At 49.4% G+C, this 20,978-nt stretch overlaps 1 protein-coding gene across 1 annotated transcript in view; it reads right to left on the bottom strand.

The window, feature by feature from the left end:
• Nucleotides 1-2,400: 2,400 nt before the first annotated feature.
• ITGA10 (integrin subunit alpha 10) overlaps nt 2,401-20,978 on the bottom strand; it is an 80,755-nt gene continuing 62,177 nt past the window's right edge. The window contains exons 23-30 of the mRNA XM_077326671.1: nt 17,270-17,359; nt 15,905-15,989; nt 14,691-14,804; nt 14,015-14,113; nt 9,719-9,832; nt 9,385-9,483; nt 8,819-8,932; nt 2,401-7,139 (exon numbers count right to left, since the gene is read on the bottom strand). Of these exons, the coding sequence (XP_077182786.1) occupies nt 7,086-7,139; nt 8,819-8,932; nt 9,385-9,483; nt 9,719-9,832; nt 14,015-14,113; nt 14,691-14,804; nt 15,905-15,989; nt 17,270-17,359 (769 nt within the window). The 3' untranslated portion in view covers nt 2,401-7,085. The remainder of the gene's footprint in view (nt 7,140-8,818; nt 8,933-9,384; nt 9,484-9,718; nt 9,833-14,014; nt 14,114-14,690; nt 14,805-15,904; nt 15,990-17,269; nt 17,360-20,978) is intronic.

The following is a 20,978-nucleotide window of genomic DNA, read 5'->3' as shown; positions in this document are numbered from 1 at the left end:
GGCGAGCGGTCGAGAGAATCCTTGGCTGGGCAGTGGGGATTTAGGGAAGCTGCTGGAAACATACTTAAGGGATCCTTTGTCTCACGTTCGGGCCAGATGGGGCAGCTCTTAAACCCGGAGCCAGGGTCTTTTCTGCACTGCACAGATTTGGAGATCTTGCGTAGCGGACCGAGCAGCCTCTTTCAACTTTTTTACCATTGAGAAACCTCTGAAACATTCTTCAGGCTTCAAGAAACCCCAGAAGTGGTGAGACTGTGCAGAATATGGCTGGGAAGCAGAACTGTGGACACGCCCACTCAGGACCCCTCCCCTTCCTAACCCCTCCAGGCCCATCATTGGCCATTTGGGGAGGGGGGTTGATAGGATCATATATGGTCCTCTTACCTGAAATGTTTAACAATTTTTTTTAATATGAAAAGAATTAAGTCCCACCCATTCAAGAAACCCTTCCTGGGCCATCAGGAAACCCAAGGGTTTTATGAAAACCTGGCTTGAGAAAACCTGGGTTAGGATATCAGACTAGGATCTGTGTCAGGGGTAGTCAAACTGCAGATGTCCATGGACTACAATTCCCATGAGCCCCTGCTAGCGAATGCTGGCAGGGGCTCATGGGAATTGTAGTCCATGGACATCTGGAGGACCGCAGTTTGACTACCCCTGATATTCTGTGTGATGTAGCTTGGAATCCCCATTCTGCCATAAAAGCTCGCTGGGTGGCCTTGGGCCAGTTGCTCTCCCTTTGTCTAGCCTACCTCACAGGATTGCTGTGAGGATACAATGGAGGAGGGGAGAGGAATGTTTGACCTGCTTTGGATCTTCATTGGGGAGAAAGCAGGGGAACCTAAATACACAAATGCACCCCTCCAAAGCACAACTCAAAGGGAAGCAGAATGTTCTCCTTGAAAATCTCAGCTTCCTTGATGTTTTCAAGCAAACGAGTACTCTCTCTGGTTGCAAAGGGAGGCCTCAAAGCAGGCCACTGGGGTCTGATATAATTGCATGCACCATGGGGGACGGGGCTTCACTTAGGAAAGTTTTCCACAGTCAAGGACCCACATGGTTTCCCCCCCTTTTCACCACGAGCTCTTCAGAAGAACAAGCAAGATGGCACAATAAACAATTGGATTCTCACCCTTTTCCCACTTCTGCTATGGGGTGGGATGGCCAGTGAGGCCTGGACCCATGGGACCAAGAGAAGGAAGGGCAAACGCCACCTGCTTACCCTCTGCACCTTCTCACCATCACCATGCGTCTGGAACGCTTTAAGCGAGGAGTCGCTGTTTATAGAATTACCTAAAACAGTCTCTGGTTGGCTGTAATAGGATTCAGGTTAAAAACCAAATATACCGGATTCTCTGTTGTTCTTCTATAGAGACGTTTCCAGTTGAAAACAATTTGAAATTTGATGTCCCTTGAGAAAGCTACACAGCGAAACACATTGGAATGGATCAAGAATTCTACTTATTAAAGAATTAACTGACGATTGATGACTCCCTGGGTGTCTGTTTATTACATTGGAATAATTTGACGTGCCATATTGGGGTCCCAGGGCCTTACTGCTTGTTCCTTGTTTGGTCTTTTACTGGGTTAGTAAAACCTAACCCTAACGAACCCCTCCTATTTCATTCTTAGCGGTTCAGGTGAAGCAGAATTTCTGCTGGAGAGATGGGCAATGTTGCCCCTCCCTCTGTACCCACACCCTCCCTTCCCCAGCCACCGTAGCCCCAATCCTAACCCTTTCTTTGCCTCTGTAACAGCTATTCCTCCCTTCCACAAGGTGGCGTTTCCAAACTTCTTGTTTGCTTTAGCCTTGTCATGCTGTAACAGCCTTTTTGCCACAACATACTAGTTCATATTTCATCATCTTTAGAGTAAAGTATCTAGCCTTTTTGGTTGCAGAGTTATGCAGAGTGCGCAACCAGTACCTTTCCCCTTATATGTTTGCAACCAAAAGGGCTAGGTATTTTTTAAAGAAAAAAATAACATAGAAAAGTGGGGACTATTGCATTGTTACAATAGACAGTTATAATGACACATAGCTCCAGTGCCAGAGCATTAGGGCAGTCCAGCTGTGAATAGTTTTTAAAAGGGCCTGGAAGGAGAGAGGAAATGGCTGCTGCAGGGAATGAAGGAAGAAAAATGGTACCAGTTTGGGCGAGACCTGAAAAAAAAAACCCTCCCCTTGTTGTCCACATGGCATCCCAGAGCCCTTGGGCTTGCAGTCTGCATAGATCGTACCAAGTCAGGTTCGAGAAAGATCACAGCGAAGGGGCAGGGGGTGGGAGAATGCAGATGCAGGAAGAATCAAGGAACACAATATGTGCTTCTCTCCCCCCCCCCCCCTTAAGAGTGCTGTTTCTCAGAATGGACATTGCAGAGCTGGAAAAAGTACCACAGAGAGAAATCAAAACTTTTTCTTAATAAGGAAAAGGGACAGAGGTTTATAATATTAAAAGAGAGCATGAAACACAGGTGGGGTCATGTTGCTAATTGTATAGAGATCCCTGGGGTACAGATATTGGATCAAGTTTTCCCTTTCATCATTTTTAAAGTGGATCCAGCTGACATAGAATAGAATCATAAAATAATAGAGTTGGAAGGGACCTCCTGGGTCATCTAGTCCAACCCTCTGCACTATGCAGGACACTCACATCCCAATCGCTCATCCACTGTAACCTGCCAACCCCTTGAACCTTCACAGAATCAGCCTCTCCGTCAGATCCAGCATCTGTTTAAAAATTTCCAAAGATGGAGAACCCACCACCTCCTGAGGAAGCCTGTTCCACAATTGAGTTCCGCAGGGCAAGATAGATAAGAGAGGGACAACAAGAATAAATGCGTCAAACAAATCTTATTATTGGTGTCTGCTGAGGAAGGCCAGAAACGGAGGCTGGGTGGCTGAATGGGAAGCCCCACAATTGCAGGGAAGCCTTATTGCTATGAATGTATTTCTGTGAATGGCTTTCCAAGGCCTCTGTGGCTACAGAGGAGTACATCATTTATGTACATCTCCCTTAGCAGGTTGCTGTAGCTTTAAGCAGGGTGGAATTCTGGCTTGGCAAGAGCGTCTTTAAGGGGTGTCCAGGCATTGTGAAATGGAGAGCAAGAGCTGTCATCTGAACCTGAAGTCTGGAATGTGCTTGAAATGGACCCTTTATTCTTTCAAAAATGAAAACAGCCCAGAGGGCTTTGTGTGCTTGTTCCTGTAAATCTGCAAGGCAGCAAATTCTATGTTCAGATGATGAGGCCATGGATTGAAAATTCTTCCCAGCAGTGTTCTCCACACACCTCTTGTGTGAGATCTTTAGGCTTCCTAGTGACTCCAGTGGGTGGTGGGCCAAGGCCTCGCTCCAACCCCCTTTCGAGCTTGGCTGCCTGAACTGCCTCCCTTCTGCAAACACCCTCTTGTTCCTTGCATGATCTGGCCCCTATTCCTCCATGGAGTATATTCCCCTAGAAGCAAATGCACCTTCCCTTCCCCGCCAAGATTGTAGCAAACCACAGTATGGCCAGGAAGGTGTATTGCAGCTGAAGATTAGCCAAGGGTACCACTGTGGGGTCAGCAGGTAAGTTTTCATCTAAGAACAAGTAGACCCAAAGCCAGCAGCTGGCCTGCCAGTGGGGCTGAAGGAGGAAGGGTGTGTGTGTGTGTGTCTAGTGGGGCTGAAGGAGGAAGAGAAGGGGATGTTTCTTTCCTCCCCACAATCCAAGTCATGGCCAAACAGGTCCTCTTGGGATCCAACTGATGAAAACCCCTTTTCAGGTTTAATTCTAAGCTGCCAAAACGGAAAGACTCACAAATGGAGGCTTCCCCACTCGATTCGGCCCACAGCGCTTGTCTGGCCGTGTCCCCTTTGTGAACTCCGAAAGACGCTCCTGATTAGGCCTGGTCAGCTGGTGGGGCCCAGTTACATAAGAGACGCAGACGCTGGTCTTTCCAGCCTCCCCCCCCCCCCGGTCTTGTTTGCAAACTCCAGCAAAGCTGGGGGGGGGGGTGAGCCGGAGAGCCACACCTCCATGTTTTGGCACGAGGAGAACAGAGCTGCGTTTGTTTGCCTTCCTGGGCAAGGAAGCTGAACCGGATGGCAGAAACGGCCAGCAGAATCCGCTGGGGAGTTGGAGCAGAGCCTGGTCGGTCGGAGGAGACCAGACGCCCAGCAATCTGCTTCACCCTGAGGTCTACCGGTTGCTCCCGAGGGCTAACAGCCCAGACGCATTTGAAAGGTTTGCCTTCAGGAGGAATTCTCAGCAACCTTAGTTTTTCCTATCCTGTCCCTTTTGGAGGAGCCCAAACATAACTTAATGGAGTCTCTTACAAGAAAACGAGGCCTTGCACAGGTCTCCTGTCCTCTTCTGTGAATCTCCCCCCCCCCAAAAAAAAGGCCTTTTCCTTGCCTTGCTTCCCCCTTTCTGCCCTCCTTGCCTGGAGGGGCTGCAGCTCAGCGATAGAACCTGTGCTTGGCCCTCAGGAAGGTCCAGGCTCAAGGCCAGGCATCACCTAGTGGGTGATGGGAAAGACCTCCGCCTGAGACCTTGGAGAGCGGCTGCCTGTCCGAGTAGGCAATACTGAACTTGATGGACGGATTCAGTGGAAGGCAGCTTCATGGGTTCAAGCCCCACCCTGAGCTCCCCTAGCAATTCTGCCTTTCTGCCTCACCTGTTTCATTTTTTCCTCCTCAAAACCCACCTGGTCCTTAAAGTCTTTGGCTTAACTCCTAACAGCTGTTCTCCTGGTCAGGCCTGCTGTTCCTTGCCCCTCCAACCCCTCTGCTGCTCCTCCTTCCAGTCAAAACAGTAAGATTTCGGGGAGCTCAACTTTTATATGAAGCCCCTTTCCCCCAAGGCACAAAGGCCCAGCAGTTGGCTGCCACGGCTCAAAGAAATCTCCATGTTCAGTCACAATATGGCTCTTGTGGCGCAGTGGTAAGCAGCAGAAATGCTGTCTGAAGCAATGTCCATGAGGCTGGGAGTTCGATCCCAGCAGCCGGCTCAAGGTTGACTCAGCCTTCCACCCTTCCGAGGTGGGTAAAATGAGTACCCAGCTTGCTGGGGGGTAAACGGTCATGACTGGGGAAGGCACTGGCAAACCACCCCGTATTGAGTCTGCCATGAAAACACTAGAGGGCATCACCCCAAGGGTCAGACATGACTTGGTGCTTGCACAGGGGATACCTTTACCTTAACCCCCCCCCCCCCAGTAACTTTAAATTCGGGGGTTGCAGTGAAAAAAGACAAACTTCCTGCTGGAGACTATTAGGAAAAGATTTGAAATTATAATGGCTATTACTGTAATCATGCTTCTGTATAGATCTGAGGTAGCCTCATTCGGAATACGGTGTGCGTTTCTGGTCACTGTGGCTCCACAAAGGACATTGCAGAGTCGAGATCTGGGATTTTTCAGTGTAGATAAAAGATGACTGAGGAGGGACATGCCAGAAGTATATAAAACTATGCACGGGGGTGGGAAAAGTGGAATCCAGAGAACACTGACCTCCTTCTCCCATAAGACTAGGACTCAGGGCCACCCAACTCAGCGGATGGGCAACAGATTCAGAAGGGACTAGAATAAATACTTCTTTTAACAAGGGATTACCTGCTGGAATTCACTGATGGCTACAACAGTAGGCAAATTTAAAAGGGGTTTGGCACAGTGGTTGAAAAGAGGTCCACAAATGGCTTCTAACCATAGGGACTAGAGGAACCTCCATGTTCCGTGGCAGCAGCCCTTGCAATAACAATATGGGGAAGCATCTGCAGGAGATAGGGCTTGTCCTCTGCGACCTGCAGAGGCAGGACGTTGGCCTAGAGGGGCCACTGGTCTGACCCAGCAGGGCTCTTCTTCCCACTAAGAGCAGGCCCTGCAGCAAAACAGAAAACCAGCCCTTAGGCCCAGTTTCCCAGGAACATTCCCTGGCACAGCTTAGAGAGGCAAAGCTCTGCTGGGACCAGGTCCAACAATCCCACAGAGCTCGGTTCTGCTGACGGCCGCCAGGGGAAGAGGACTGCCGTCAAGGGATGCACAGGTTACCCACCCCCTTCCCTTCGGAACCAGTTTCACAACCCAGCAAAATCATACGCTCCTTTCTCCATTTCAGGTGTCTTTGTTTAATAGCAGAACCCTCTCTGTGCTTCCATCAGCACGGGTGGTCTCCCCTCCTTCCCTGCCAAGCCCAAGGGTCATGGGCTTCAAGCTACCATTCGAGGGCGGTCAGACAGTGGGGGGCAGCTTGTGGTGCAACATCTGGCAAGGGGCAGAGAGGCACCTGTTACCTTGTAGGGTTGCCAACCTTGGGTAGAGAAATTCCTGGAGATGTGGGGCTGAAGCCTGTGACGGGCAGGCTTTGGAGAGGGGAAGGGACGGGTGTGAGGTCTCCTGCCATACAAGCCTACCCTTCAAAGCTGCCGCTTTCTCTAGGGGCACTAATCTCCGTCATCTGGACACCAGTTGCAATTCCAGGTGATCTCCAGGCCCCAACAAGAGCTTGGCAACCCTAGCCCCAACACTTCCCCCTTCCCCACAGCCCAAAGAGCAGCTTTTGGTTTCCCTGCAGATGTTCAGGCCTCCTGTTGCTGTAGCCGGGAGCTGTAGCAGACGACCATGAGGTTTCCATGGGGCTTGGTCTTGTGAACAATTGTTTGAGACCAGCCTTTTTCCAGGGGCTAGAGATGCTCCAGGAGAGATCGTAACTGCTCTTCAGTAGGGGAGCCTCTTGCAGGCATGGAGAATGCCTGTTTGCAGTTCACAAATGTGGTCCATTGTTTGTTTTGTTTTTCCAAACAGGTTTGAGGGTGACAGGCTCATCCTCTGACATCCTCCTGCCCCTTTTTCTCGCAGGCAAAACTGGAGCCCTGAGTCTCACTTGTTGATACTTTATCTGTGTGAAACGTGGCTCTGGTGGGAGGAGGTGGCTGACTTTCTTGCTCTCCCAAAGGCCAAGGGAAGGTGATGAGCCGTGGGAGAGCTTCCTGGGTGTGGCTGGGCCAGAGGGGACCTGAGGAGGGAGATGGAGACTCCCCTTCTGCCAACGCCTCCCCAAGTGGCCAGTTTCTTTGGAGGACTGAAGAGTCTCTGTTCAGAATGTTGCCTACTGCTCTTCTTTTTCGTCCTCTCCAGGCTTTTTGTGTGTAAAGAATCCAAGCTGGGATGATCGCGATCGAGGAGGAAAGCCAAGAGAAAAACCACAGATTAGTAGGAGAAAGCAAAATCTATTTCTGAGTGAAGCCCAACTTCAAATGTTACTTCAGCTTCTGAAGTTTCACACACCCACACCCCTGAACACATACACTGAATCAGGCCCTTGTTCCCTCAGAGTCCATACTGTGGCTCTCCAGTGTCTTGGGCAGAGGACATTTCTGGCTGGCATTGAGACCTGACACCAATCCATGTGGGATCTTCCCCGCTATTTCGTACCTTTTGCCATTTTAATTTTTGCTCTGTAAATTTCTGTTTTCTCTTGTTTGAGTTGCTGCTGTTGCTTTAATTTTGAAGTCCTGAAACCTTATTTATTATTATTTGATTTATTTCCCGCCACTTCCTGGATAGGCTCTTGGCAGGTAACAGCAGTCTTAAAACCCCCAGTTAAAACCCCATTAAAAGACATTAAAAATCCCCAACATAGCGGCCACAATCCCCTTCCAAGCCCCCCAACCAAGGCGACAGAGAAGGGGAGAGGCGATGCCTGCTTCGTAGAGTCCAGGGTGTGCCGCCCCCAGGGCCTGGGCTCTCGGACCACTGGGGTTTACATGAGACTGACTCATTCCTTTCCCTTCCACAGGGGACCGTCCTGACAGAGCGAAGCCCTTTCGGACAAAGAACAGTCTGGGTTGGACAAGGCTGCCTATTTCTCATGGAAGTTCAGGCATTTCAAGGGAGGTGGGGCTATGTTTTATACGGCTCAGATTGGTCGCAGCCTCTGACATCAGAGATGGGGATTTACGTGGGATTGCTGGAACCAGCTTGTTGCTCTTAGGGAGGTCCAGTTCTACTGATCATAAATATTTAGGACTTTCCTTTGCTTTCAGTTTTCAGTACGTAGTGGAAACCGAGTCCACAGGAGGTTAATGACTCCTCCAACATCTTTTTACTGCAAGGAACTCCACACATGCTCAGAGGAATCGACTGTGTCTAGGGAATATGAATTGGGCTGTGTGAACTCCACCCTTCTTGGGCTTGCAGGCTGCTCTCTGGTTAGTATTGGGGCTTGTGGTTCTTATTATACAGGTGTCTTTGGAGGTCCTTAAGTATCTTTTTATAGGTTTTTATATTCGGGACCTTCCCTTGACGATCGGGGCAGACTTGCAGTGAGGTGGACAGGACTGAGGTTAGAAAGAACTCTGCACAGGCCTTGAAGGCCTGTTCTCCACACCGACATACACACTGCTTTGCTACAGAGAGTGAGGCTCTTGCCAGTCAAGCGTTTGGTCCCCACTCTACAGCCTAAAGGGGTAGAACTTCAGTTCTGCAGGGCCTGTAAAACGGCCCTCTTCCACCAGGCTCATGGTTGAGGCCAGAACACGGAAATAGAATCATCTGGGCCTCCCTCCGCTGAATATGTGAGAAGAAGGGGAGAAATGGCACATGGGAGATTTATTGTTTTACTGTTTTCATTGTATTTTTAAACTGAAATTTAATATCTTGTAAGCTGTCCAGAGCCAGTCTGCAGAGGGGACAGTCTATAAATTTAATTAATAATAATTTTGTGCCGACTGGTGTCGCCGCATGTGCCGATGGGGCTCTGAGCTTGCTGGACTCCTGCTTGGGGGCTACCTGGCTGCCAGTCTGCACCTGTCTCACCGATCCTTGCAACTTGGCTCTTACCTTCCACAAAAAGACGATGATCAGGGCCAGCAGCAGGAGTCCCCCGAGGATGCTGCCGATCAGGATCCAGAGGGAAAGGGGGACCAGTTTGGGCTGGATAATCTCCAAGATGGCCTGCAATGTCAATGAAAGTGACCGCTGAGCCAAGTGACAATATCGGCATCTTTTAGCATCCTCCCAAAAGTTCAGGGCAGCATACGCAGGGTTACTCTTACGTTGCAGCAAATATGATATTCTTGTGTGTTGGATTAGGCCAGGGTTGGCCAAACTGTGGCTCCCCAGATGTCCACAGACTACAGGCTGCTGGCAGGGGCTCATGGGAATTGTAGTCCATGGACATCTGGGGAGCCACAGTTTGGCCACCCCTAGATCAGGCTATTCTGGGAAGTAGCCCAAGGTCACCCAAGTCAGGATTTAAACGTGGTGCATTGTAACCACCACCCCCTCCCTCTGCCCTGGCTCTGATCTCAGTGGCAGGAATGCCCATCCCCACCGTGCCCCTCTGGTGCTCAAGCTGCCTCCTGAGCCAGGGCAGGATATCCGTTCGGTCCTCCCTGTCGTCTTACCTCCCGCTGGTGGGCTGCCTCGGGCAAGAGGAGGATGCCGTCCTTCTCTTGGGTGGTGAGGGTGAATGTGCTCACAACCTTCACAGTCTTAAACTTCGCCTTTATCCCCAGGGAAGAAAATGGAAGAAAGGAGAAGGGTGAGGGCTCTTTAATTCCCAAGGAGCATTCCCGATAGGAAGTGCTGTAAAAGGCTGGACAGAAAATGCTGACTGGTGCACAAAGTCCCATAAAATAAATTCCTTGCAATGGTCCGTTTTAAGGGGCAAACAGGCTGGCATCAAAATAGCAGGAGATGCTATAGGAAGGGGGTGCCGTTTTGCCAGGTAAGACTCACCTTTCTGAAAAACTCATTGTGGACAGCCCTCAGCAGGCGGATGGAGACTTCCGAGCCCCTCTCGATGTGGGACAGCTCGCATTTCACCCGTTGGCACCCAGTATTGGTGCAGTTCTGCCATGGAAAAGGAAAAGAAACTCTTGGCAAGGTGCCACTGAAACAGCAGCAAAGGCCACCCAAGGTCAAGTCAAGGTCAGAGTTCCAGAAAAATGTTGTACCCATCCCCGATCCCACATTTTCTTTTTCATTCCACCCCTTAAATGAAGCCGCTAAGTATCCCAGAGTCAGTGTTTTAAAAAAGTCTATTAATAACCTTTGAAAACCTTATTCTTTGAACCTCGGGCACTGTCCACAACCACTGAAGCACCTGTTCTTCGACACAAGGACTCAAAACTAGTTGAGTTATAAAAGAATGATAGATGATTTTATGCACAACCCTGCATCCCACCCAGGGGACTGCAGGGTAAATATAGGTCCCAACAATAGCAGGAGGTTGGACTAGATGACCCAGGAGGTCCCTTCCAACTCTATGATTCTATGATTCTAATAGTTTATAACAGCCTTTCTCAACTATTTTACCATTGAGAAACCCCTGAAACATTCCTCAAGAAACCCCAGAAATGGCATGATCGTGCAGAATATGGTTGGAAAGCCTAGCTGTGGACATACACACCTGGGGCCCCTCCCCTTCCCACCCCCTCCAGGCCCATCATTGGCCATTCTGGGAGTGGGAGGGAACGGTTCAACATGACCATATATGGTTATATCACCCGATAAATGCTTATCTAATTCCAAAAAATTAATTAACTCCCACCCACTCTGGAAACCCTTCCAGAGCTCTCAAGAAACCCCAGGGTTTCATGAAACCCTGGTTGGGAAAGCCTGCCACCAGACATTGAGTGGGGAGCAATCAGCAATGTTTGAAGCAGAACTTATGAGGGGAAGTGGTTAGTAAGTAGTGGGGAAAGGAAACACGGGGGTCTCCTTCTTGGGAGTGGCAAAGGAGAAGGCAACACTTTATCTGGATCCCCTCGTGTTGCAGATGGGGCTAGGGTCTGGGAGACTGGTCTGAGTCCCCACTTGCTTGCTGGGTGACCTTGGGCCACTCACACACTCCCAGCCTAACCTACCTCAAAGTGTTTTTATAGTGAAGGTAACTCACAGAAGGAGAGAGTGGTGTTGTAAGCCAGTGGTCCCCAACCTTTTTATCACCGGGGACCGGTCAACCCTTGACAATTGTACTGAGGCCTGGGGGGGGGGGTAGTCTTTTGCCGAGGGACGTTGCCGCTGCCTGAGCCCCTGCTCCACTTGCTTTCCTGCTGGTGCCCCTGACTTCCCGCCACTCATTGGGAGTTCGCTGCCAGCAGCAGCTGCACAGTGCCATACCAAGGGGGAGCCCCAGCCATGGCAGCCGCCGGAGAGCACCAAAGGTGAGCTGGCAATAGAGTGGCAGGGCAGCCCCCGAGGCAGCAGCCGGGGAGGAGGACGAAGAGGAGCTGCAGCCCGGTACTGACTGATCCACGAACCGGGACCGGTCCCTGGACCGGGGGTTGGGGACAGCTATTGTAAGTCACTTTGGAATCCCCCCTTAAGGAGAAAGGTTTTGTAAGCAACTCTGAATCCCCCTCTTAGGGAGAAAGGAAGTTTATAAACACCTAAATAGATAAACAAACTGAATGCTTCCCTACAGCATGGGGATAGGGAGAAAACAAATTCAGGTGGGCAGCCATGTTGATCTGAAGCAGCAGAACAAAAATTTGAGTCCAGCTGCACCTTTTAAGACCAACGGAGTTATATTCAAGCTATGAGCTTTCGTGGGCACATTCTGAAGAAGGGACAGTTTATACCAGGGGTAGTCAAACTGCGGCCCTCCAGATGTCCATGGACTACAATCCCCATGAGCCCCTGCCAGCATTTGCTGGCAGGGGCTCATGGGAATTGTAGTCCATGTACATCTGGAGGGCCACAGTTTGACTACCCCTGGTTTATACCTTGAATAAAACTTTATTGATGCCGCTGGATTCAAACTTTGTTACGGAGAAAACAGAAATGTCAAGTTGGACGGAAAAGAGGCCTCCAGATCAAGTTCTTTGGCCGATGGCAATGATACACTTAAATCTGAAATGAGAGGAAACAGATGGGATGTGAGGGCATAAGAACTGTTCCTGGTTTAATGAGTTGTAGCACTGATTTATCTTAGTTATCAAAGGCAATAACTGCAGGAGTTTATATTCACGGTACAAGGATCATTAATTTCTTGACATTTTTACTTTGCTCCGGTCATGTGTTTCCCCCCCCCCCCAGGTAAATGGAATCTGGTTGCTGGATGCTCCGAGGGAGGACTGGATCAAGCTGCAGTGGGAATCCCCTCTCCAGGGAATATTCGGGACTGACTTTTTAATTACTGGATTTTGTATGGGATTTTGATCCCCGGGAGTCACTTGGGAAGCCAATTAGAAAAGTACAATTAGAAAAGAAACATAGAATAGAATCGTAGAGTTGGAAGGGACCTCCAGGGTCATCTAGTCCAACCCCCTGCACAGGGCAAGAACTCACAACTACCTGCCCACCCACGGTAACCCAAATTTTATGTCCAAATGACCCCGCCCCTAAAAATCTCTAGAAAAGTAGTAGGAAGATGAGTTTCACAGGTTATTTTTGTGTGTGTTAGAAACATAGAACAGAATCACAGAGTTAGAAGGGACCTCCAGGGTCATCTAGTCCAACCCCCTGCACAGTGCAAGAACTCACAACTACCTGCCCACCCACGGTAACCCAAATTTTATGACCAAATGATCCCCCCCCCAAAAAAAAAATCTTCAGAATTCAGCCTGGACTGGGGAGAATTCACCTACCATCCCACAGTGGTGATCAGCAATTCCCTGGGTATGCGAGGAAGGGCCACAGGAGGCAAACACTGGCACATCCCTTCCTGCCCACCCACTCACAATCTGCCTAAGTCCATAAAAATCAGCATTTCTGTCAGATGATTCTCTAGCCTCTGCTTAAAACTTCCAAAGGAGGAGAACCCACCACCTCCTGTGGTGGGGTTCATGTGGGGTTTCTGCTTATTATCATGGGAAAACATTCTCAGGCTTTCCTTGTCGGGAAGCTTTACCTACTGCCAGGGGTGTAGACTTCTCAATGTCCTGGGGTGGGAGTCACAGGGTGAGCCTGGTACAGGCTCGCCCTTAACAGCCTGTATTAAGTTCTTTCAATATGAAATGGTTTAGATTTCCAAAAACCATATGCCATCAACACTTAATCATGTGCTTTATAAATATAATTCCCCCCCCTTCAGAGTATTCTGAAGTTCAGTCAGAGAAAGAGGTCTCTGTGAAAGGAGAGGAAAGATGTCATGAACTCCCTTCACTGAGCCAATCTGAGTACACATTTCATGCGTGAATGGAAGGAAACACCTTTTCCTTGGAACTTAGGCTGAGCATGTGACTGGCTCAGGGTCACATGGTGTGTTTTATGGCTAAGTAAGGATTTGAACTCTGGTCTCTCCAGTAGAGAACAACACCCTAACAACTGCATCAATCCCTTACTGTAGCGATCCCCAACCTGTGGGCTGCGGACCACGTGTGGTCTGTCGACTAACTGGAGGTGGGCCCCGAAGGACGCCTTCTCCCCCCCCGGCCCTTTACTTCATCCCCCCCCCCGGCCCTTTACAACACACTTCGGGTGTCATTGTCTCCCATCACTCCCAGAGGGGACTATCTCGTTGCAGAGAAACAAGCTCAGGGTTCCCATTGATTTGTCATTGTCATGAGTTAAAATTTCCATGAAAATAAAATGTTCCTTATGTTCATTGTTGTGGCGTGTCTGTACCTTATTTTGAAGGGATGTTTAAACATTAGCATAGCGATCAGAGAGCGTTAGGGCAGTGGTTGAGAGTAGAGGAGTAAACTACTTCCCCCCACCGGGCCTCAGTAAAATTGTCATGTTGAGTGGTCCCTGGTGATAAAAAGGTTGGGGACCACTGCCTTACTGGATACTCAGTACACTATCTGGCAATAAAGGGGGTGGGGTGTCCCTGTTGGGAAATCCCAGAGGGCCTAACAGCCTGAAGGGGGCATTGCCCCCTCTGGGAAATTCTAGGGAGGGGGGGTTGAGCCCTGCTGCCCCCTCCCATAGTTTATGCCCCTGCCTGTAGCCTAAGATGGGCCCACTAAAAAGTTTGCCATCTCATCTATTATTGGTGAGAACCAGGTCTCAGAACAGTAGACGAGAAGGAGAAGGGACAACTCCAGTTCTGGAAGTTCTCTGGCTGCCCCTGCCACCTGGACATACCAATTTCTCAGTGTGCATGAGTTCTTCTGGATGAACAGGAATCACACCGCTGCCTGACCTTTGTGCTGTCTCAGTCAGATTTTGAAAGATGCAAGTCACCTTGGAGTTAAAAAACAACAACAGCAATTAAAATTTATTTATTGTTTGTTTGTTTGTTTGTTTATCATTTAGCTTATAGCACCCCCCGCCCCCCGGCGGCAAACCAGCTAGTGGCAGGTAATAAATAATAAAATCCCCATGATACATAAAACCCCCAGTACATTCTAGCATAGGAATAAAATACCCTCCACGCCTCCGTTAGACAGAAAGGCGTATAAGCGCCACAGGGGGTTAATAGGGAGCAATGTGATGACCTCTTGACTCAGATCTTAACTGCCCTGGCCTCAACTGAGGACCTGGCAGCAGAATGTAAGAGAGTTCTGCTGCCAGGTCTTCAGTTGAGGCCAGGGCAGTTAAGATCTGAGTCAAGAGGTCATCACATTGCTCCCTATTAGCCCCCTGTGGCAGACAGACCCCAAGGAACTGCAAGAGTTCTGTCAGGGTCCTCAGCTCTCCCGGGAGCTCATTGCATCAGGTCGGGGCCAGGACTGAAAAGGCCCTGGCCCAGGTCGAGGCCAGGCAAACCTCCCTTGGGCCAGGGATCTCCAGCAAATTCGTACCCACAAGAGGTACTCACGTTGTCCCCCATGATGCGGGTGACTGAGAGGAACTCGCTGTTCTGATAGGCCGTGGTGGGAAGATCCATGGTGAGGGAGAGGTTCCCCACGGTGTAGCAGCCGAGGTTCTGCACCTGAAACGAGCAAGAGCCACGTGCAACGAAGCAGGCATCAGCAGTGGAACAGAAAAACCCCAGGGGCAGAGGGGGTTTGAAAGGAAAAATCGGACAGCAACTCAAACTTTTTACCAACAGGATTCTGGAAGTTTGGAGCATTCAGCAGGTTGATTATAGAATCCAATGGGAGACAGGCAGAAAACAGTTACGTAAATAAGCATTTTCAAAATCATAGAATCATAGAGTTGGAAGGGGTCACACAGGCCATCTAGTCCAACCCCCTGCTCAACGCAGGATCAGCCCTAAGCATCCTAAAGCATGCTAAATGTAACTCCTTGGAAAGGAAGAGGTTCACGTTTCCCCCACGGCACAGCTGTTAGAAGTGTGGTGTAGTGTTTAAGAGCAGCAGACTCTAATCTGGAGAACCAGCTTTGATTCCCCGTTCCTTACCTCCCTCACAGGGCGCCTGTTGTGGGGAGAGGAAGGGAAAGGTGTTTGTAGTCACTTTGGGATTCCTTTGGGTAGTGAGAAGCAGGGTATTTAAAAACAGCTCTTGTCTCTTGTTGTTCTCTAGAAATGGTGACGGCTGGCAGTGATTAAAAAACCAAAGAGGCCAAATGCTGCCCTCCAGATCACCGCCACATTTAAAGCAAGTAATCAGCCCAAACATCCTTTCAAGTGTCAGATACCAGGAGCATCACAAAGAATGCTGAGAATGTTCCCATTTTGTAATGTGTGTTGTCAACAGCCGCAACAACTACCGTTTGTTTCATCACATTTTACATAGGCCTCATGATAGTGCTGTGTCTAAGATGTACCACTTTAGAATGTACTTCCTTGCCACTCTGGCCTCAACCGCAGACCTGGCGGAAGAGCTCCGTTTTGTAGGCCCTGCGGAACGCCGAAGGCTCCTTCCGCCCCCTGATGGACTTTGCTTAGCTTCCAAGATCTGATGAGATGGGGCTATACCATGCCTCCTTCCCTCCTGCAGCCTGCATTACTCCAGCCCAAAGTGGTGTTTTTACCTCTTCTGAGAAGGAGAAAAGGCTTAAAATACATTTAGCATGTTGGGTAACATTGTGCGGCTGTTAACGGTGCAGAGGCTTCCGTCCCCTTACCTTGATGGTCGTCTTGAACTCCGGGATCATGCCACTTGGAAAGGTCCCCACAGGGTGAACTTCGTATCGGTTCAGCGTGGATTCACTAAGGGGAGAAAATGAACCCTGTTAATTAAGGGGCTGCATTGATATTACCGAAGCTGGTAGTTTTCCATCTTTCGTATCTCGCCAGTCAATCTTATCCAAAAACCTGGGTCCCACCATCACTCCGGGAAAGCTAGTTGGGACCAGGCCACAGAGACTTGCTCTCCTGAAGAAAACGGCTGGCTTGGAGGCAGGACTATATGAAACAAAAAGCACACTTCCCTTCCCCTGCCAAGAAGAACATGTATATGTTTGCAAGCATCCTGTTACTATTGCTACATTTATCATTTACAATCAGTTTTCAGGAATAGACTTTATTGCTATGGCTTCGATGGATAATCCCTGGCAGGCAGCGGAATGGGGGATTAGGAGATCTACCGAGCTACTACAAGGTTACTACCAGTTGATTTCATATAATACCAGTGACCTCCTACTCCACTCCCATTTAGGGCTGCCAACCTCCAGATGGGGCCTGAAGATCTCCCAGAATTACAACCAATTTCCAGACAACAGAGACCAGTTCTCCGGAAGAAAATGGCTGCTTTGGAGGGTGGCTTATAGGGCAGTTTGTCCTGCTGGGTTCTCTCCCTCTCCCCAAACCACGGTCCTCCCCTGATAAGAAGAGCCCTGCTGGATCAGGCCAGAGGTCCGTCTAATCCAGGACATGTGGAGGGCCACAGTTTGCCCACCCCTGATCTAATCCAGCATCCTGTCTCACACAGTAGCCTCAGCCTCAACCAGTTCCCTGGAGCCTCAAGAACAGGGCATATAAAACTTGGACACATCAAAAAAGAAAATAATGCTAGGAAAAGTGAGAAGGATGGACTCAGCCAAAGAAGACACAAACTCAGTGTGCAAGACTTGCACAAGGCTGTTGGCGACAGAAGGTTTTGGAGGGCATTGATTCCCCGGGTCGTCATAAGCTGGAAGCAGCTTGACGGCACTTCCACACAGGCACACACACACACATGCACAATTTTACAGGTTTTAGGGGGTTTTATGGGTTTTAGCACTGGGGATTGTGATTTATTTTATTGGGGTTTAATTGTGTCTTTTGTGTAACCCTCCATGAGTCTCCAGATAGTGGCAGGATAAAAATCCAACAAACAAACAAACAAACACTGCAAAGGCCCATTTCTCTAATTTCTGTGTGTTCCCCTGTTTTTTTCTGGGTCCCCCCCCCCCAAGGGGCTTGAGGGAAGCCAATTCAGTGCGCGCAATTCCAAGGCAATGACATGTCAGGCGGAGGTCCTGAGCAGCTCACCCTGAAGAGGAGCTCACCTGGTCAGGAAAAGGTCAGGCTCGTAGCGGACATAAGCCATGGGCTGCACGGTGTTGTCTGCAAGGGTCTCGTTCAGTTCCTGGCTGTCGCTGTGGGAGAGGGACAGAAGAGTGAGGCTTGTCACTATTTGAGGAACTGCATGTTATGATCGGAGTGGAAATGCAGTCGTTTGTTAAAAGAGCACAACAGGATTAGGGCCACAATCCATCACCAAGCGAGTTTGATTCTGTGCTGGGCTATAGCGAAAATCTGTAGATTTCCTTTGATCCTCGAGATTTCTCAGTCTCAGAACATCCACGTTTTTGTTTCCTGAAAACGATATGCGCGGAGATTATATAAAAGTTTGAAGTGAGAGAGAGGAGTAAGGGGGGAGGGAGAGGGTAAAAAAACAAGATTGTATCTGAAGAATTCTGCTGGCACACAGAAGTGTATACCCTGAATAAAGCTTTGTTGGTCTTAAAGACCCACTGGGCCTCAGCATTAGTTGAATTCAATGCTCTTTGCAGTATTCCACTGCTCTATAATGCCGTTATTGTTATTACTATGTTAATGTTATTGTTATCACCACATTATTATTTCAGATGGAGTTATGTGTATCATTCTTGTTTTATGTAAACCGCCCTGAGCCTTCGGGGAGGGCAGTATATAAATACAATGATGGATGGATGGATGGATAGTTTGGTGTAATGGTTAGGAAGGCGGACTTCGATTCTGCACTCCCCCACATGCAGCCAGCTGGATGACCCTGGGCTTGCCATGGCACTGTTCTGACCGAGCAGTGAAATCAGGGCTCTCTCAGCCTCACCCACCTCACAGGGTGTCTGTTGTGGGGAGAGGAAAGGGAAGGCATGCCAAATTAGACTCAAACTTCATTCAGCTGCTTCAGACCAACACAGCTGCCCATCTGAATCTAGCAAGAATGTGAGGTAATGCAAATTTATTAAATACATCATCGTAGGGTTCCAGATGGGGCCTGGAGATCTCCCAGTATACCAACTGACCTCCAGACTACAGGAATCAGTTTCCCAGGAGAAAATAGCATGTTTGGAAGACAGACTCTATGGCAGGGATCTCCAATGCAGCCCCTATGGGTGACACCTTTTCTGTTACCTGCTGAGTGCTTCTAGAAAGTAGGCGGAACCACTAAGGCTTTTGCTCAGCAAGGTTTCTGATTGGCCACTGGAGGTCTGATTGGCTGGGCGGATTTTTAAAAACTGCTTCGGCAGCAGCTGTCACCAAGTCATGAGGATCCTCACGGCATGACTGAAGGCAAGCTGTGTGACCTCCCTGTGGTAGCGCTTCCAGGGAAATCCCAAAAAGTGGATTCACCCTCTGGAAAGCGCTACACTCTTGCAAACAATCTGCAACAGTTTCGAAAAAGTTCTGTGCGTTACCATTGTTGTGGTTTCAGCAAAGTCCCTCCCCCTAGCTCTCTCCTCTGAACTTCCAGCGAAGCGATCGCCATTTTTTTTTCTCGGAGCGAGCGGAGAGCAACGAGCCGGCGAGTCTTCATTCACCCATTTTGTTACTGCACCTTCCCACCACCCTGTGTTGGTATGCCAAAGGTGCACCAAAAGGTTAGGGCCATGTTCCCGCAGAGTCCCCTGCCTTCCCAAAACACAGTCCCCAAATCTCCCAGGATCTCCCAGGCTGAACCTGGCAACCCTTCTGGGTGTGATATTGTGCCAATTCCATCTCACATCTTCCCTCCAGATTAATTAATATGGAACAACTGGGCATACCGTTGCCTCCTCCAGCCCCCACTCCATGCAATCAACCCTGCTGCAAAAGAATTCTTTGAGAAAAGGGGGTTATAAAATAGAGAAGCAGCTCCCCCTGGTGGACATTTGTGGGATTTCTCTCCAGGTCCCAGGTTCTGAGTCACTAACAGGCAGGTTGAACTTGGATCTGTTGCCTAGTATTTTTAGCAACCACAAACTTTGGGGAAGAAAAGGAAAGGCTCTGTGCAAGCAAACACATAAAGCAGTTTAATAATAGTTAAAAAGCATGTGCTACTGAGGCCAAAAACTTCCCTTAACAAGAGGATAGGCCCACTGTCTCTTCTCTGTTGTATTAAACCCCACGCTTTTTAACACACGATGACTACATCTTTAACCACTCCTAGCGGAGCAGATTAAATAATTCGTTAAGGGCACCAAAGGTGGGCCCTGTCCGTGATGAGGAAGGGTGCTCATAGGCCCCTTCCCCCGAACTGACAATCGGGGGGCCCAATTGGCAGGCGCAAAGCACCTGCCGATTGGGCCCTCTGATTGTCAGTCCAGTGCCAAGGGACCAATTGCGAGGTCCCTTAGTGCCGGACTGACTAATCGGGAGGCGCTTCGCCCCCCTTCCTCCTCGCCCGTGGCCGCCCGTTGCCTGCCAACAATGCTCCAAACGGCCCCAGCTCGCCCTGCTCTACGGGGGGGGGGAACGAGCCGTGCCGTGCCGAGCCGTGCCATGCCCGCCTCGGCTCCCCCATGGTAGGTCGCCAACTCGCCGCTACTCCGCGGCCTTGCCTCCTCGCCACGCCCGCCTCGCCACAACCCTCTACACGCCCCCAGGTCGCCCGCACTGCGCCCGGGGCCGACGAGATGAGCTGTGCCACACCATGCCTGCATCGGCTCCGCCGACTCCTGGGGCCTGCACAAACTGCGCGCCGCCGCTCCGCCCCACCCCACAGCCGCACCAGCCCCGCTCACTTTGAAGCCCCGCCAGCGCCCGCTGCATTAAGACTGCAGCAGGCTTATTCACTAGTTTTTAATAAAATGGGGACAGCAGATACACACATACATCTGACAAGACTTCCATACATCCCAGACGTTCTTTTCAGCACGGACCATTCCCATGTCTGGGAAACCACGACTCCTGTTTTGACTAGACAATAGAAGAAGGGTTCTTCCGTGCCGCTTTTCTCTACCTGGAGTCTCAAATCAGCTTACAGTCGCCTTCCTTGCCCTCTCCCCACAACAGACACCCTGTGAGGGAGGTGAGGCTGAGAGAGCCCTGAGATTACTGCTCACTCAGAAGAGCTTCATCAGTGCTGTGGTGAGCCCAAAGTCACCCAGCTGGCTTCATGTGGGGGAGGAGTGGGGAATCAAACCCCATTTGCTAGATTAGAAGTCTGCACTCCTAACCACTGCACCAAGCTGGCTCTATATCCTAGAATGGATGCTGAGATAAAACGCTGTTAGGCTGAGAGGGAATAACCAGTCAACAGTCACTCAGTGAACTTCCTGGCCCAAATGGGCATTGGAACACAGATCTGCCCAGCCCACCACACTACACTGCTTTGCTAACAGAATGTTAATATTCTGATCATAACATTTAGTAAGAGTTGAGTTGAGGCTCCCTTGCAGTTCCGTTATTCTCTCATGTTATTGTCATTATCATGTTAATTGTTATTGTTGTTATAATGTTGTAGTTGTTATCACCTGTTGTTACCATATGTTATGTGTATCTTTTTCCTGTTGCCTGTAAGCCGCCTTGAGCCTTCAGGGAGGGCTGTATATAAATATAATACAATAACAACAACAACAACAACAATAACAATAAGAACAACATTTACCTGTGTTTCTCCCATTAAGAAGGCTTAATGGAATATTTAACATGAAAAAGGCCTACCTGTATTTATTACTATTACTATTACTATTACTATTACTATTACTATTACTATTACTATTACTATTACTATTACTATTACTATTATTA

This window comes from Paroedura picta, chromosome 1 (assembly GCF_049243985.1).
Source record: "Paroedura picta isolate Pp20150507F chromosome 1, Ppicta_v3.0, whole genome shotgun sequence".
Lineage (NCBI taxonomy): Eukaryota > Metazoa > Chordata > Lepidosauria > Squamata > Gekkonidae > Paroedura > Paroedura picta.
This window is presented reverse-complemented; position numbering and strand designations above follow the sequence as displayed.